The sequence below is a fragment of the Lithobates pipiens genome, unplaced genomic scaffold (assembly GCF_037356315.1).
Source record: "Lithobates pipiens isolate NorthernLeopardFrog02 unplaced genomic scaffold, aLitPip1_a1.2 Scaffold_8, whole genome shotgun sequence".
Classification (NCBI taxonomy): domain Eukaryota; kingdom Metazoa; phylum Chordata; class Amphibia; order Anura; family Ranidae; genus Lithobates; species Lithobates pipiens.
In genome coordinates, this window is record NW_027507903.1 from 279,492,799 (window position 1) to 279,511,754 (window position 18,956).

Sequence of the window (18,956 nt, forward strand, 5' to 3'; positions counted from 1 at the left end):
ATATGTGAAAAAATATATACAGTGGTGTGAAAAAGTGTTTGCCCCCTTCCTCATTTCCTGTTCCTTTGCATGTTTGTCACACTTAAGTGTTTCGGAACATCAAACCAATTTAAACAATAGTCAAGGACAACACAAGTAAACACAAAATGCAATTTGTAAATGAAGGTGTTTATTATTAAAGGTTAAAAAAAATCCAAACCATCATGGCCCTGTGTGAAAAAGTGATTGCCCCCTAAACCTAATAACTGGTTGGGCCACCCTTAGCAGCAACAACTGCAACCAAGCGTTTGCGATAACATGCAATGAGGCTTTTACAGCGTCGTGGAGGAATTTTGGCCCACTCATCTTTGCAGAATTGTCCTAATTCAGTTACATTAGAGGGTTTTCGAGCATGAACGGCCTTTTTAAGGTCATACCACAACATCTCAATAGGATTCAGGTCAGGACTTTGGCTAGGCCACTCCAAAGTCTTCATTTTGTTTTTCTTCAGCCATTCGGTGGTGGACTTGCTGGTGTGTTTAGGATCATTGTCCTGCTGCAGAACCCAAGTTCGTTTCAGCTTGAGTACACGAACAGATGGTCGGACATTCTCCTTCAGGATCTCTTGGTAGACAGCAGAATTCATAGTTCCTTTTATCACGGCAAGTCTTCCAGGTCCTGAAGCAGCAAAACAGCCCCAGACCATCACACTACCACCGCCATATTTTACTGTTGGTATAATGTTCTTTTTATGAAATGCAGTGTTCCTTCTACGCCAGATATACTTGGACACACACCTTCCAAAGAGTTCCACTTTTGTCTCATCGGTCCACAGAATGTTGTCCCAAAAGTCTTGGGGATCATCAAGATGTGTTGTGGAGAAATTGAGACGAGCTTTGATGTTCTTTTTGCTCAGCAGTGGTTTTCTCCGTGGAACTCTGCCATGCAGGCCATTTTTGCCCAGTCTTTTCCTGATGGTGGAGGCATGAACGCTGACCTTAACTGAGGCAAGTGAGGCCTGCAGTTCCTTGGACGTTGTTGTGGGGTCTTTTGTGACCTCTTGGATGAGTCGTCGCTGCGCTCTTGGGGTAATTTTGGGTGGCCGGCCACTCCTGGGAAGGTTCACCACTGTTCCATGTCTTCGCCATTTGTGGATAATGGCTCTCACTGTGGTTCGCTGGATTCCCAAAGCTTTGGAAATGGCTTTATAACCCTTTCCAGACTGATAGATCTCAATTACTTTCTTTCTCAATTGTTCCTGAATTTCTTTGGGTCTCGGCATGATGTGTAGCTTTTAAGGATCTTCTGGTGGACCTTACTGTGTCAAGCAACTCCTATTTAAGTGATGCCTTGATTGTGAACAGGTGTGGCAGTAATCAGGCCTGGGTGTGGCTATAGAAATTGAACTCAGGTGTGGACAACCACAGTTATAGTATGTTTTAACAAGGGGGGCAATCACTTTTTCACACAGGGCCATGATGGTTTGGATTTTTTTTCACCTTTAATAATAAACACCTTCATTTACAAATTGCATTTTGTGTTTACTTGTGTTGTCCTTGACTATTGTTTAAATTGGTTTGATGTTCCGAAACACTTAAGTGTGACAAACATGCAAAGGAACAGGAAATGAGGAAGGGGGCAAACACTTTTTCACACCACTGTACCCAATCTATGAATAAACACAGCTAAAAATTGTGTACGTAAAAAGTGTGGAAAAATATAACAGTGACTAAAAGTCCAAAAAATAAATGTCCACTGGTATCTGTTCAAATCTTGAGGGTTTAATCTTCCAGCATCCACAAACACAGTAATTCTTGTATCTAACTGCTACAATGTATAAAACAGAGGATGGGTACTCTTACCATGTATGTTAGACACATATACCCTATGGCAATGCGTCATATGAGCTCGAAACGGCTATGGTAGCCAAGGCCACTGGGCATCCGGCTCGATGTCCCCCTCAATATTTATTCGCTATTGTTACACAACTGAGTGGAATCCATGCATCCAGTGCCCTGCATGTGGATTAGGGGGCCGGATGCATGGATGGGGGGGGGGGGGGGGGTGCACCCCTAATGGATGGGCCACCACTGCTGAAATGCCAGAGAAATACAGAAAAAATATCCTTCCATATAAATTGCATAAACAATGTTCAGCCTTTAATATCTAGTATTTTACTCTTGTATTTTTAGGGTATGGGAGCTGTGTTTTTCAACAAAGGTGAAAACTGCATTGCAGCAGGCAGACTGTTTGTTGAAGAATCTATACATGATGAATTTGTAAAACGTGTGGTAAGTCAGTTGCATGTCCTAAGGTCCTACAGTATATAAAGTTTTCTCATACGGTATATGCAGTACTTTATTCAACAAACCTGCATATACTTGAACCGCCATAACAATGAATTGCATAAAACGTTGATTTAATCCTACCTGGTCTCATTTACAAAAGTAACCAAACTATTGTAAGGGGCATCATTAGCAACCAGTGATCATTAGCAACCAGTGAAGTTGCATTTTTCACTGATCTGGCTTGTTATTTCAAATCTGATTGGTCGCTATGAGTTGTAGTGCTGTGCATGCCATCTTTGCCAGTGGCAGTATTTTACTTTGAATAATGTCATAGCTATAATCCTTATGTACATTTTTAACCCAGGATGGATTATTTACCAGGTTTATCTTATAAGTAAATTATCAAGACCACTTAAAACCAAGTACAAGTAAAGGGGTATGTATGGAATATATTTCCAAACTTATGCTATTTGTGTAGGTAGAAGAAATTAAAAAGATGAAGATCGGTGACCCTCTGGACAGATCTACAGATCATGGTCCACAGAACCACAAAGCCCATCTGGACAAACTGCTAGAGTACTGTGAAACTGGAATGAAGGAAGGAGCCATCTTGGTCTATGGAGCCAGACAAGTGCCTCGTCCAGGTACTTACAGAGAAAAGCCATTGAAGGAATTCTAGATGGTGCTGAAAACAATCATTAAGGTGTATTTCTAGCCAAAATCTTTGTCTTCTATTTAGGAACACAGCGATGTAGTCAATTCATAGACTTTTGGGTTATGCTGTTGCCTTCAAGAGGTTGGGACACTAGCAAACCAGCATTAGGCCAGTCCTTTTATCACTCTGCCTGCAATAATAATGCCTAATTTTTCGCTATTGTCTAGAAGGTTAAGCGCCTTTTCTTCAACTCAAGATACTCTGTACACTGTAGATATTTTTTCTGTGACTTCAAAAATGCTGCTTGAGCTAGTCACTACACAGCAGCAACTGCTCAGGAGTCCTTACGGAGACTCCACTGGACTGGAAGACTTCAGGGCTGGTCTGTAATTTGACTTTTGGACACAGGGCTCTGCATTGTGGAATGTTTAAAGACTACTGTGCATTGTGTTAGGTAGCCGCATGTATGCTGATTGAGGCTGGGTCTAATAGGGAGATGACTGATTTACTTCCTTCCTGGCAGAATCCCTTAAATTCCTGGGGAGGAGCCTAGCTTGAGGGTAGTAATTAACTATGGGAAGAGGGAGAGATTTATCCTTCTTGCTTCTCTTTGGAGGGGTTCCCTGTTGCTTGGCACAGAGGCACACCATCGTTCTCACAGAGACTTGTGGCATTTATCTGAGTGGAGGATGCTGTGTATAGAGGAGTGAGATAATGCTTGGAGACTGTATTACCTATTGAAGACACATTAATTGCATTAATGAAACTGTAACTGTTGCAATAAAGATGCATTGAACCGAGCCTCTGGCTTCTTCATGTGTCAGAAGTGGATTTCAGTAACCTTGCTGCTGAGTATTGGGAAAGTGCCCTGCTATGTGAGTTAGCCAGACTATCCACCAGCAACTCCCACTTGGTGAAGATAATCTTGGTGTAACCAATGGTAATGCAAGCCTGGTCTAGATAGGGGCAAGTGGTGGATAGACAAAGAGAGGAACTATACTGGAACCATACAAGTCTTCAGGCCTGGAGCATCTGATATCCTCGGTACAGACATCTGCGTTTGTCATTAGAGACCAGGAGATTCGTGAGTGGGCTTGCAGTTCCACCCTATCTCACTGCACACCATATGTGCGGATGGCAGGCAGACATTCAAATCTGCAAGGGCTCTGGTCTTCACTCACAGTTGGTGAGTGAACCTAGGGGAGCCTTGTATATTAGGTGGGTCCTAGTGGATGGAGTTAGTGGGTGCCTCTGTTGTCCCTGCTTACATGCTATCCAGGTCCAGAGCTATGGCAAAATCTATGATATGAACAAGTCTCTATGTAGTAATTAATGCTGGTTGGGCCCAAGAACTGAGAGCTACCTCACAGTTCTTACCAGTGTTAATTTTGTTAGTGAAAATATTTTCGTCAACTAAATTACCATTATTCTAGTTAACTAAAATACATCTAAAACTAAAACCATTCAGAATACTAAAATATAACTAAAAGACTGAAATATGACTAAAACTAAAATGGCATTTTAGTCAAAAGACTATGACTAAAACTAAATCAAAATAAAATTTAACACTCAACTACCGCATACGAGGTATATCTAAAAAGTTTGGTGAATGGTATCATAAAACAAACAAAACAGAAGAAACAAACAAATTACCTTTATTGGATTTCAAAATTATCACCATCGTTCACAAAACACTTTTGGCAACATTCATAAAGCTTCTGGAAACTGTCAGCAAAGGCCTCTTAGGAATCGATCGCAGAACTGCTGTCACACATTCTTGGGTTTCCTTATGGATGATGCCATCATTGTCGCAGAAGGCGATCAACATTGTCTTGACCTTGGACTTTTGCAGGCAACACTTTTTGGGTCGGGTGGAAGATGGTGAATGCCATTTTATCGATTGTTGCTTGGATTCTGGATCGAATTGGTAACACCAGGTCTCATCCCCTGTGACAATGGTTCACAGAAATAATGTATCATGGTCACACATGGTAATGAAATTGCCAGAGGTTTCCATCTGTTGTGCTTTCTGTTCGTCTGTCAGCTTGTGCAGCACAAACCGGGAACAGATCTTCCGCTTACCCAAATCTTCACAGATGATGGTGCACACCGTGTCCTTGCTAATGCCCAATTCCTCCGCCATCAATCGTAAAGTCAGTTGCCAATCTTGGGCCAGCATTTGACACACTCGCTCAATCATGTCTGAGTTTCTGCTTGATGACGGCTGACCCAAACGTGGGTCATCCTGAGTCTCTTCCTTCCCATTGCAAAAGTGTTTGAACCAGTCATGAACACATTTTCTGCTCACTGCATCCTGTACACTTGCACCAACATTTCATGCGTCTCAGTTTTTCCCAATTTGTAGCAGAACTTGTTGCTCTATTGCAATGTGTCCCTACCTCTCACACTGACTACACTTGACTGCCCACAGCAGGTTTACCCTGATGGTCACGTGTACTCCACATTAGGTGGCGCTTCCCGATGTGCCTTTGGACAGCCATGTGCATGCGTGCCATCCTAGCCCATGTTGCCGCTGAGATATTGGACCATTCAGATTTTAGTCGACTAAAATACGAATAAAAATAAAACAATTCAGATGACTAAAATGGCATTTTAGTCAAAAGACTATAACTAAAACAAATTCAAAATTTGACCTCAAAATGAACACTGGTTCATATGCCATTTTAAGAATTCCTATCCCACCATCTTACAGTGATAATGGTTAAGGGTGAGGGAACTGAGTGTTGACACCATATGCTAGGTGGAGTGTTATGCTTGTGAGCTCCACACTTTCACACCATTCAGCTTGTCTAGAGGAACCCACTTCCCAGCTGCTGTTTCCGCTTTTGAAGAACTTAATGGATCAACTACACTCTGCGCTGTCCAACTACATAGAATTTGTCACCTCCAGGGGCCAGGGACCCTCTTCAACATCAGATGCTTGGGTTTATTAGTAAGCAAAACCTTGCCTCACTTTGGGGCTAGTTTTTCGTTTTGCTGTGCATAATGTACAGGACATACAGAGGGTAGCCCCACTGCAACAATCTCAGCCTATACTTCTATTGCTAGGGATGGCTTCTTGGTATCTCCACAAGGGATCTAAACCTGTAACCCAGATCCTATACATACATAGGGCTGTCCTCATTGAAGTCTGAGACCAGCCATATGTCCACAAGACCTTTAATCAGGCCTGGATTTACTCCCTTTGCCACCCCAAGGTCGGGTCCTTCAATGCCACCCCCTCCCCCTCCACATACACACACACCACCGTTCTCGTCCTTTATCGATGACTACTTGTCAGGGCTGGCTTAGCCCTTCCTCCTCTGGGCTGGCCGCTCAGCTGTCGGCTAATTGCCAGCTCTCTTCTCTTTCCACAGTTACCAGCTGTTCCCGATGATGCTCGCCTGACCTGCCTATTTAAAGCCTTCCATCTCACTCTTTCCTTTGCCTTCGCGTTGGTCACATCACAAGGAAACATATCCTGCTGTTTGTTTCAAGACTGGCTTGCTGACATCCCTCCTGGCTTCTTATTCTGCTTGCAGTTGCTCTCCTTGGATCCCTGACTTCTGGCCTGGCTGATTACCCAATCTGGTTAATGAACTTTGGACTGCCTGACTACCCGATCTGGCTACTGGACTCTGGCTATGCTTAACTACGCTTTTTTCTATTTACCTTTTTATTTTTATTAATAAACAAGTGTGATTTGATTGTACTTCTGTCTCAGTCTGTTTCATGGTTTCTGACAGTAGGCGAAGGCCATGAATTCAGAAGATACAGTCAATCCACTTGTTGGTAATATTTTTTCCAGATTGGATGAGCAAGATCACCACATGGATCAGTTTGCCTTGGCGTTACAAATGCTCCTGAATCCCAGGGCTCACCTGGAATCCCCCACGGTGGCTGCTCTGGTACAACCTGAGTCGCAGGGCGTCCCTGCTGCTGCGCCAGTCTCTGTGTAGGCACCCGCCTCAAGTATTACCTCTATAAGAGGTATGTCTGGTTCTGCTCCGCTTCCCCAGCTATTTGGGGGAGATCCAGTTCAATGCAGAGGGTTTCTCAATCAGGTTGAGATATACTTCGAAATGCTGTCCCAGGCGTTTCCCACGAACAGAAGCAAAGTAGGTTTTGTGATATCTTTGCTTTCTGAGAGAGCCTTGGCCTGGGCTAACCCTCTATGGGAGACGCAAAAACCTGTTGTCTTGAGTTACCCTCAGTTTATGGCCTCCTTTAAAAGGGTTTTTGACGTTTCCGCACGCTCCGCTTCTGCTGCCAAGTGCCTCATGTCCATCAAAGAGAGTACGAGAACTGTTGCCGACTACGCTATTGAATTCCGTACTTTGGCAGCAGAAGTTGCTTGGAACAATGAGGCCCTCGTGGCTGCTTTTTCTCATGGTCTCTCGGATTCTATCAAGGATGTGATAGCAGCCCGATATATACCCACTGAGCTGGAGAGCTTGATATCGTTTGCCATCCTCATTGACTCCAGACTCAGAGAAAGACTTTATCTTAAGGAGCGCTTGCGGAAGCCGCCTGTACATTTGCCTCCGAGCTTTGTACTCCCACCCATGTCTCCCTCACCTCCCATGCCTCCTGGTAACGAGTTGGTCAGTGAAGATGAACCCATGCACCCGGGCTTCACACGTCTCTCTGTGGATGAGAGAGCCTTTAGGAGGTGTCACATACCTGATGGTTGAGCCCACGGATGCAGGGAGCGGCTTCTCGTATTCCTCTGGCTCAAGAACTCCTGGTAGAGCAGACAGATGTTCAGGAGCACAGAAGGGGCACAAGTGCCTGGCAGGTCACAAATGCAAGGGCTGGTCCAGACTCCGAGTAGCAGACGGGGAACCAGATGCAGGCTGGAACCGGGATCAGCAGAGAGCAGGAGCAGCAGGAACACCGGAACAGAGGGGAAGGTGTCTTGTAGATCAGGACACAGATCTTCAAGCAGGCTGAGTTGGATGCTGGTAGGCAGGAACAGCACCAAGGCGGCAGGCAAGGCATAGTCGGAGACAAGCCGGGTCATACACAGGCGGACTGGATAGGTACCAAGGCAGCAGGCAAAAGAATAGTCAAGACAAGCCGGGGTCAGTGGCAGGCAGCAAACAGGGGGTAGTCAGAGGTAAGCCGGGTAACAGGTATCGGGTAACAAGTAAGGTATAGCAGAGGGGTCTCTTAGGAACGCTGTAGACCGGACAGCAGGGAGGCAAGGTGATAGGTCCCTTTAAATAGCCCCTTTGGCACCAAGATCCGTCATACTGCATGTCCGCGTGCGCTCATGCGCACCCGCGCACACCTGTGCGCATGCTTGTGCGCGTTCGCATGCTCACATTATCATTAGCGCGCACCCGCGTGCGGCCATTAGCGTTAGCGTGCACCCGACAGCGGTATCACGCACTAGTGTGCGTCGGTTGGCTCTTCTGCTGGAGATTCTGCAGGTAAGATTTCTGGGAACAGCCGGGTGATCAGAACGTCCTTCTTGACAGGAGGAGGGAGAGATTGTGCCTTTATTGTGGCCAGGCAGGTCACTTTTTGAAGTCTTGTCCTACCCGTCCAGGGAACGCCCGAACCTTTGACATTGACAGACCTTAGGTGGCGTTGTTTGGTCCCCAATTATCCAGAAGGATAAGCCCCTGGTTTTGGTCACCCTTTCTTGGGCTGAGTCGTCCATCGAGATACAGGCTCTAATCGACTCTGGGGCTGCAGGCCTGTTCATTGATGCAGCATTTGTTGCGCAGCACTCGATTCCACTGCAGCTGTGTGACACTCCACTTGCCATTGAGGCTCTTGACGGGAGACCTTTGCAGGCTGCCCATGTGACTCATGAGACGGTTCTGTTGTCCATGGCTGTAGGGGCTCTTCACCAAGAGATCCAATTCCAAGTTATTTCCTCACCCAGATTTCCACTGGTTATTGGTTATCCTTGGTTACAGAGGCACAACCCCTCTTTTGATTGGCTCCGTCCTGAGGTTCTCTCCTGGTCACCACAATGCAGTGAGACATGCTCACTGAAGGTATCCAAGGTCCTGTGCACCAATTTACTCCCCTCCCTGCCGGAGGAGTACCGTGATTTTGGCGATGTCTTTGATAAAGGTCAAGCCGGTAGTTTGCCTCCACACTGGCCTTATGATTGCACAATTGACCTTCAACCTGGTGCCATACCTCCTCTTGGCCGGGTTTACCCTTTATGGGTCTTGGAGGATAAGGCCATGGAGGAGGATGTTGCTGACGCACTTTCTCGAGGTTTCATTCGCAAGTCCTCGTCTTCTGCTGGTGCTGGTTTCTTCTTTGTGAAAAAGAAGAGCGGTGAATTGAGACCTTGTATAGATTATAGGGGTCTCAATTGTGTCACGATTAAGAATGCCTACCTGATTCCATTGATTACAGAGTTATTTGACCGCCTCAAGGGAGTAACGGTTTTCAAAAAACTTGACCTGAGAGGGGCATACAATCTCGTGCGCATTAAGAAGGGCGATGAGTGGAAAACTGCATTTAATACCAGAGCAGGCCATTATGAATACCTGGTAATGCCTTTTGGCCTTTGTAACGCCCCAGCAGTTTTCCAGGAATTTATTAACGATGTCCTCCGAGATTTGTTGCAATTGTGTGTGGTGGTTTATCTCGATGATATCCTCATATTTTCCAAGTCCCTAGAGAGCCACCACACAGATGTTTGCCATGTACTTCAGAAACTAAGAGAGAACAATCTCTATTGTAAACTGGAGAAGTGCGAGTTCCATCGTGAACAGGTTACATTCCTGGGCTATATCATTGTAATATTGAGAAGCCAGGAGGAGAGTTTGCAGTAAAATTGTTGGGATTGTTAGGGGCGTAAATGTTGGAGTTTACTATTTCTTTAGATCCTATTTTAACATGAGCTGAAAATAAACGACCCTGACTGTCAGTATGCGTGGATAGGACTGTACATGAGAGGTTTTTGTGAATCAAAAGGAGGACACCATTTTTCCGTCCCATTGATTCCGCCCCTAGGACCGTTCCTACCCAGAGTTTCTGCATGCGATCTAAGACCCTGTACTTACCAAGAGACTATCTTCAGATTGGAGGAGATAGTGGGTGTATATGAGAGGAGGTTGTATCTCTATCAGCATAAGAGAGGCAGCATAGGTATAGCTTTGTATAGGGAGAGGAAATGAAGTGAGTCTGTTGGGCCCTTGAGGGTATGTCAGCTAATGATATGTAAGAGCCCCCAAGGTGAGGAAAGGCGGAGAGAGGGGTGGTAAGCAGGGGAGGAACCATAAAACTATGCAAAACATACAGTCGAGTGAACTTCTCTTTTTTCCACATGAGTTCACTGTGTAGTTCAGCTCTCAATACAGGACCTCAGTGAAGAGGCCTATGAGTGCCCCATGGAAGCGATCAGAACGTAAGAGTGCCTGGAGTCACACAAGGAATGAAGAGCAGGGGATGTTACACAGTGAGGCCATGGAGGAAAGCAGTGCAAACAAGATATAATATAAAATTTTTATAAAGCATTGAAAATACAACAAATAAGTTTGCCCACACTCATATAGAGAGCGAGTGAATAGATACCATCGTCAGAGTCAGTGACCAGTGGTGGAAGGTGGTTATGAATGACCAACAGTAAAGTTGGATGTAAACGTGAAAGCATAACAATAGGTGAAATACAAACATGTCATACCACCTGAAGTTGCTGAGCAGCCAGGCCAGGGAGAGAGATACCTCTCAGCGAAGTGTGTTGCTGTTACGGTGGTCCGTGCCAAAGCTCTAAAGCGTTTGGGAGAGTCTTTTCGCTGGCTCCTCTGGTCCACAGGGAATGGAGGCGGATTTAGATGGCGTGTGAGGATTTGGGTCTGCTTGTAAAGAACGAACAAAGGCCTCTGCTTCCGAAGGGTCCTGGAAGGACAGTTGATCCCCCTTTGGAGACATGAGGCGGAGGATAGCTGGGAACGCCAGAGTGAATTTAATCTGTTGCTTGTAGCATTCCGAACAAATTGGTTGAAAGGCTTTCCTTTTTTTTTTAAACTTCAATCGAGTAGTCGACAAAAATTAGGATTCTAATGCCGTCAATTTGTAGAGATGGAGATTTTCTGAACTTTTGGAGAATGAGGGCCTTGTTGGCGTAGTTCAGATACTTGGCGATGATGGGACGGGCTGACTTGCGTTCCGAGTTGAAAGACCCCATGCGATGCGCCCGTTTCACTGTAAATGGGCCTGAGAGACCCAAGGCCTCAGAAATGCGCTTGGAGTAGAATTCAGAGAGAGATGGCATGGGTAACGATTCAGGGATGCCTACAAATCGCAAAATTGCTCTGTCTGGATCTATTTTCTAAATCGTTCAATTTTTGGATGATCTATTGGTTTGTTTTGTCCTGCGACTGTTCAGTCGCCTGTGCTTGATATAATTCATCTTCCACCCTGGATAAACGATGTTCCAAATCATTCAGTCTGGTGGTGTGTTCCCCCAGTCGGGCTTTGATTTGTTTTATCCCTGCATTGACAGCTTTTTCTACAGAAGCAGCAATCATGGGGGGAGAGGAGAGCTGCCACCGCGTGAGCAATGCGGTCTGTGTGGCCTTCATCTCCAGAGAGGGGTGTAGGATTTATAGCAGGCAAGGCCAGGAGAGGCAATGTAGGAGCTGTCCCCATTCAGGAAAGGGAGGCCTGAGTGGTGTGTTGGGAAGGAGAGCTGCCGCTTACCCCCATGTCCACTGCCTGGGCTCCTGCCGTGAGCTCCAGGTAGGCTGAAGCCGGGGGCTCGATTTGCGGCCGGTCTGGAGGGGCCGGCGAGGACGCGTGAGAGCGGGACCCAGTTTTTTCAAGAAACCGGTCCATCTGGAGAGAGGGGGGGCACCCAGTGGAAGCTAGAGGGTGTGTGGGGCCAATCGAGCCAAGTTTTTAGGCTGTTTTGAGGTGCTGCTGCGGGAGCTGTGTGATGGCGCAGCTAGTTCATGCAGCACCGGAACCGGAAGTCCCAAAATCTCCATTCTAATCTAACTGTACTATGCAAAACTAAAAAAAAGTTTTGCTTTACATACAGTTCTCTTTATTGAATAAATATATACTGTATATGAAACGAGCATTGATATGAATTTTGCATTGAATGTATTCATCCACATGTGACTGTATTCAGCTATGTAAATGATTTAAAAAAATGATACCAGTCTCACCCCTGCAGATTCCTAAGCATTCCAAAAAACTGCTCAGACACGTCCTGACGGCTGCGAGATGCCTGGTGGCCCTACATTGGAAACGACGGTGCCCACCCTCCCAGGCAGATCTGTATACTAGAATAAAAGAGATAGAACTGATGGAAAAAATTACAGCTAGATTGCAGAATAGACTGGAAATGCATGACAAAGTCTGGGAGGATTGGCACAAGCGAGAGGATCCGCCTTGAGCCTTGATCTTCCCCCCTCCCTCCCTTTCCCCTCCTATTTCTTTATTTTCTGCTGCTTTCTTCCTTTCTTTTTCTCCTTACTGGGTTTTACTGCTATCTAAAACAGACACTATTTGCTAATTTACAGTTATTATGTGGAACCAGCAGTGACCCCTAGTGGTTAATTTTTCTTTCCACTGCTACTTGATATACACTGGTCGTACTGCTGTTATGTGGAAGTTTGTGTATTACAGTGTCAACCTCTTACCTGTTTATTTGTTCTTATGAATAATAAAAATTGTTATTTAAAAAAAACAAATGATACCCTTTAATATTTTTTAGGATTTTTTATGGAGCCAACTGTATTTACAAATGTAGAAGACCACATGTATATTGCTCAGGAAGAATCTTTTGGGCCAGTAATGGTTATCTCCAAGTTTAAGGATGGGTATGTTTTATTTAAGTTTCGGATTTTTTTTTTTTCTTTCTGTGACAGATATGTGATTTTGCACTTAAGGGCTGCCATGCTGCAGTATATGTACATGGGGCGGTCCTTAAGTGGGTAAAAGTCAGCAGCTACAGTTTTTGTAACTTCAGGTTTACATTAACTACAGAATTATCAATTTCCGTTTCTTTTGTTTTGCTCATGCAGTGATATTGAAGGTGTTCTCGCACGAGCCAATAGCACAGAATATGGGCTAGCATCTGGAGTCTTCACAAAAGACGTCAGTAAAGCCATGTACGTGAGTGAGAAGCTGGAAGCCGGAACTGTATTTGTCAACACCTACAACAAAACTGATGTTGCTGTACCGTTTGGAGGATTCAAACAATCAGGCTTTGGCAAGGACTTGGGTAATATTTGGTTTATTATGAACAGCATCCGTGTATGTTAAAATATATAGAACATATCTTTTGTTTAGACTATGAATATATTTGACAGTTAATTGACCGATTAGATCTACCATAATCTGCAGATAATCTGCCTGTACATATCACTCTGATATCTATTATCTTAAATACTAAATGAGGTGCAGGAAAATGTGGTCACATAACAAATATATCTACGTGTTATATGATTATCATATGCTATTTCCCTTGCAAACCCACTGTCCTAGAATGCAGCACAGTTGCACAAGTTCATCAGTTGCTCAAGTTCAACAGGTGAATGCAGGTACATTTAAGATACTTATTTCTGGCCCCGGGTGCTCAATATACATATGGCAACCTATAGTTCTGCCACAGTTCTTCCTTGCCCCTACCCCTTTACACTCATTTTTTTTAAACTGAAAAACATGTCAATTTTACTGTTGGAGCAGAAACGGTAGATCACTGTGTGGCTTGCAGGCCATAGTGGAGGATGACCTTGGGAGGGGCATTTTAGGGCTAAGAAAGTACATGCATCGTACATTCTAGGAGCAGAACAGCTGGGGGAGTCAATGGCAGACTTTTTTCCAGCTCTGTCACTGGTTGCACCTGCACTATGCAGACATACAAGCTCTGGTGGCCCCATACAACCTCTCCTACTGAAGGATTGGAGTCCTCCTGCCCCCCCATGCAGAGACCTCTCGGGTGGAGCCCCAAACTGTTATCTCGGGTGGAGCCCCGAACTGCTGGTATCTGGCAAGATCCAGACACAGGATTTGAGACTCCTTCCCTCCTAAATCTCTTTGAAATCTCTGAGTTCAAAATCCTGATTCGGAAATTACAAAACCCAGAAAGAGAGAGAGATGAAGAACCACATTTCTCCACTGAGAACTGACATTCCGGATCCCCTCAAACTGTATTTTTGAGAACCCTGTGTTGTTTTCACATATATTTTCATAGTGGCAGCAGGGGCGGATCCAGAGTCTAATCTCGGGAGGGGCACTGCTATAAAATATGTTTTTTGGGGGGCAATTTATATGGGAAATGGCTGGTATTGGCGCTTCAATCATTACGGCACCATGGTTGTTATGGTGTCAGGATGATTGAAGCGCATTATTTCTATTAATACATTGTAATATAAAATTAAATGGTTCAACTCACCATATTGCAGAATCAGTGGGAGCCCTGAGGATGTCACTTGCCATGTCGCCTGCCACCAAATGTGGATTGTCACTTGTCACCAAATGCGGATTGTTACTTGCCACGTCACCTGCCACACATTGCGGATTGTCACTTGCCACGTAGCCTGCCACACATTGCGGATTGTGACTTGCCACGTCACCTGCCACACATTGCGGATTGTCACTTGCCACGTCGCCTGCCACCAGATGCGGATTGCCACGTAGCCTGCCACACATTGCGGATTGCCACTTGCCACGTCACCTGCCACACATTGCGGATTGTCACTTGCCACGTTGCCTGACCCACATTGCGGATTGCCACGTCACCTGCCACACATTGGGGATTGTCACTTGCCACGTCACCTGCCACACATTGCGGATTGTCACTTGCCACGTTGCCTGCCACACATTGCGGATTGCCACGTCACCTGCCACACATTGCGGATTGTCACTTGCCACGTTGCCTGCCACACATTGCGGATTGCCACTTGCCACGTAGCCTGCCACACATTGCGGATTGTCACTTGCCACGTCACCTGCCACACATTGCGGATTGCCACGTCACCTGCCACACATTGCGGATTATCACTTGCCACGTCACCTGCCACACATTGCGGATTGTCATTTGCCACGTCACCTGCCACACATTGCGGATTGTCACTTGCCACGTCACCTGCCACATATTGCGGATTGTCACTTGCCACGTCACCTGCCACACATTGCGGATTGTCACTTGCCACGTCACCTGCCACACATTGCGGATTGCCACTTGCCACGTAGTCTGCCACACATTGTGGATTGCCACTTGCCACGTAGTCTGCCACACATTGCGGATTGTCACTTGCCACGTCACCTGCCACACATTGCGGATTGTCACTTGCCACGTCACCTGCCACACATTGCGGATTGTCACTTGCCACGTTGCCTGCCACACATTGCGGATTGCCACTTGCCACGTCACCTGCCACACATTGCGGATTGTCACTTGCCACGTTGCCTGCCACACATTGCGGATTGCCACTTGCCACGTAGCCTGCCACACATTGCGGATTGTCACTTGCCACGTCACCTGCCACACATTGCGGATTGCCACGTCACCTGCCACACATTGCGGATTGCCACGTCACCTGCCACACATTGCAGATTGTCACTTGCCACGTCACCTGCCACACATTGCGGATTGTCACTTGCCACGTCACCTGCCACATATTGCGGATTGTCACTTGCCACGTCACCTGCCACACATTGCGGATTGTCACTTGCCACGTCACCTGCCACACATTGCGGATTGCCACTTGCCACGTAGTCTGCCACACATTGCGGATTGCCACTTGCCACGTAGCCTGCCACACACTGCGGATTGTCACCTACTGGTGGTCTTTTGTTGGGTCCCAGAGTGAAGATAGGCAGCAGAGAGATGATGCAATCTCTCTGCTGCACACAGCTTCCTACACAGTGAGGGTGGAACTGGAGGGATGCAGGGCAGTGAGAGATGATGTCATCTCCCTGCTCCCCTGCCTGCTGGCTTCCTGATTGGCCAGCAGCCCTCCTAAGCCGCCCAGCTGCCCCCCCCTCACCCGTCCACTCAGCTCGGGTACCCGCGGAACCGACCGCGATTGGACCCGCGGAACCGGCCGCGGGTACCCTCGGAACCGGCCGCGATTGGACCCGCGGAACCGGCCCGCGGGTACCCGCGGAACCGGCCGCGATTGGACCCGCGGAACCGGCCGCGGGTACCCGCGGAACCGGCCGCGATTGGACCCACGGAACCGGCCGCGATTGGACCCGCGGAACCGGCCGCGGGTACCCGCGGAACCGGCCGCGATTGGACCCGCGGAACCGGCCGTGCTGTCATTAGCTGGCGGTATTCTCGGAGGGGGCAATTGACCCGTTGCCCCCCCCCTGGATCCGCCCCTGAGTGGCAGGGCCTAACACTGCCACAATAGGTTAAAGTAGTGTTAAAGGCTTTAGGTTTTTTAACTTCATGCATTCTATCCAGTTCTCGATCCAGTGATGTGCACGAAAGCCTCAGCTGTCCCGTGGACTCCCTCTCCTAATTGGCTGAGACAGCAGGGGGAGCCATTGGCTCTTGCTACTATCAATCAAAGGCAGTGAGCCAATAAGGAGAGAGTGGGGGGCAGGGCCGAGCCACGGCTTTGTGTGTCTTATGAACCCATAGATTGGGGCTTGGAAAGCGAGCACCCACCAGTGCCCCCAGAGCAAGCAGTTTGCTGTTGGCGGCACTGGCTGAATTCAAACATTCAGAAAACATTTTGTGGGGTTTTTTTTCGCTATAATCAGACTTTCTGTTAGAGGATGGCAACATTAATTACTCATGGTCCCACTGTATGTAGCAACGAAGCCACCTTCTCTTGCTCACTCTTAAGGCGGACCAGAGACTATGGCATATGCAGTGTGCATAGAGCAGTGCATGTGACCGCATTTATTACACACTACTAGTTTCATACAAATGGAAGCATGGGAGAAAGGTTCGGAGGCTCACAAAGGATATTACAAATAGGTAGAAAAACACAATAAGAAATTATATAATTAAAAATAGATTACAGGTCCATTAGGTAGTAGATATGTACAGTACTGTATGTATTATTTGGAAATATTGATATTGTTTAGTGTCACTTTAAAGATGACACGCCCAATAATTTCAACCTCATAGAGTTGCATTGTCAGAACCCTGAGCTCACAACTGATGCATGTATTCCAGTAAAATACTTTGAATTTAAACGTAATATAAGAATATAGGGCATAAAATGTGATCATTGTGAACTCACTATGACTGTTACATCATTGTAGCTTGATAAGTCTTTATTTTTTTTATTTTTTGTCACACAGGTGAAGAGGCGCTTCATGAATACCTTAGAACTAAAGCAATTACTGTGGAATACTAGACTTGTCAATTGAATCCAAATACCCACAGGATTTATTTTTATATTCAGATCATTTTCACATCTCTGAAAAAAATAGACCCACGCATTTTATATGGATGTACTAAGGATACCACATTGCTAAAAAAAAAAAAAAAAAAAAAAAAAAAGAACAAAATCACATTTTTCGCTTCCTCTATTGAACTTTTCTGATTGTTTCCAGTGACAGCGAAGTTGCCCATGTTGACTATGATTATGAGGAATGTCCTTGTGTGTTTTTCCCTTTTATTTGTTGTGAAATTAATTGTTTCTAAAATTGTTGTATTCCAAAAAAACATGAATGTATGCTAATTTTTCCAGCATCACCATTACATGAATACATGCGCAAAACAACATAGAAATGCAGTTACTTATTTCTTGAAACCTTAACTACCTTAGCTCTTACACCTGTACTTCGTTTATGGACCAGAGCAATTCTGTGATAACTTTATCATTACTTAATATAACAAAAAAATACATACATTGTTTTTTAGGAGGACAAACAAAGCTTTCGTTTGATTATGGGTGATATTGTCTAACATTTTTTTTTTTTATTCTCTGCAATCCATGGGCTAAAATATGTAACAATACGAAAACAATTTTCACTTAATTTGTGTTAATTAAAACTGTTACTGTAGATAGAAAGTGAAGATTATATATTTTTTTCCTGTTTTTAAATGATGCTAAAATTGTGAGTATGGTACAAAGCATTGCAAAATTGGTAAAAGTAATAAAGGTCTTTTTTTTAATTTTGTGAATGCAACACTAAAGCCTCATACACACGATCGGATTTTCAGCAAGGAATTGTGCGATGACAGACTATTTGCCTAAAATCCGACCGTTAGTACGCTTCATCAGACAATTGTTGTCCAACTTTCATTACAATGTGTAATTCGGATTCATCTGAATAATTAAAAATTTGTCCGAGTGTCGATTCGGAAGGAAATGAACGGCACATGTCTACTATACAACTGTCTTTAGATTTTTTTTCCTTTATATTTACCAAAAACCATATAATATGAGGTCAAACAAACTAAAAAGCTTTCAATTGTATGCAATCAGGCAGGCCCTTCTACTACATAGTTTAAGGTAAATCTAATGGAAAGAGAATTAAACATGTATGGCCAGCCTAAAGCTTGCTACACATGATCAGATTATCAGATGAATAACTGTCTGTTTTTTGTTGCATGCGACTCTCATATGGAAAGTGAAGAGGTTACTCAACTTATGAGTACTTTCATACATCAGAATAAAACGTCAGAAGTAATGTAATGAGTTGAATTGTTTTTTATGTGTTCTTACATTTCCCAGCATGCATAGTCTTGCTCTTACCATTTTTTTTCGGATGAAAACCGTACTAATTGAATGAAAATCTTACGTTGTGTTCACATGTGATAAAACTTTTATAGCATGCACCTTCAGGTTTTTTTGTCATCCAAAAAGTTGGAATCGTCTGTTTTTTCATCCGAAAAGTTGGAATCGGTTATCAAAAGCACCGTACTAACGATCAGATAATCGGCCGATCGAGTATGGTGCAAAATTTTACTTCTGATTTTCTTATCGTGTGCACGGGCCTTAAGCAGTGGCTGTCCATAATGCAGGGCGCACAAGCGCTGCCCCCCTATTCATTCATCCTTCCTGACCTAAATGCTGGGCACCAGACGCATGGATTCCAATGTTTTTTTTTTTTTTTTAAAACACATGATTAGAGCC

At 45.1% G+C, this 18,956-nt stretch overlaps 1 protein-coding gene across 1 annotated transcript in view; it reads left to right on the top strand.

Annotated features, from left to right (window-relative positions):
- The window catches only part of ALDH1L2 (aldehyde dehydrogenase 1 family member L2), a 111,942-nt gene extending 93,432 nt beyond the window's left edge, over positions 1-18,510 (top strand). Inside the window, exons 19-23 of the mRNA XM_077472100.1 lie at positions 2,172-2,270; positions 2,746-2,911; positions 12,620-12,725; positions 12,930-13,129; positions 17,173-18,510. Coding sequence (XP_077328226.1) covers positions 2,172-2,270; positions 2,746-2,911; positions 12,620-12,725; positions 12,930-13,129; positions 17,173-17,228 — 627 coding nt within the window. The 3' untranslated portion in view covers positions 17,229-18,510. The remainder of the gene's footprint in view (positions 1-2,171; positions 2,271-2,745; positions 2,912-12,619; positions 12,726-12,929; positions 13,130-17,172) is intronic.
- The last annotated feature ends 446 nt before the right edge of the window (positions 18,511-18,956 follow it).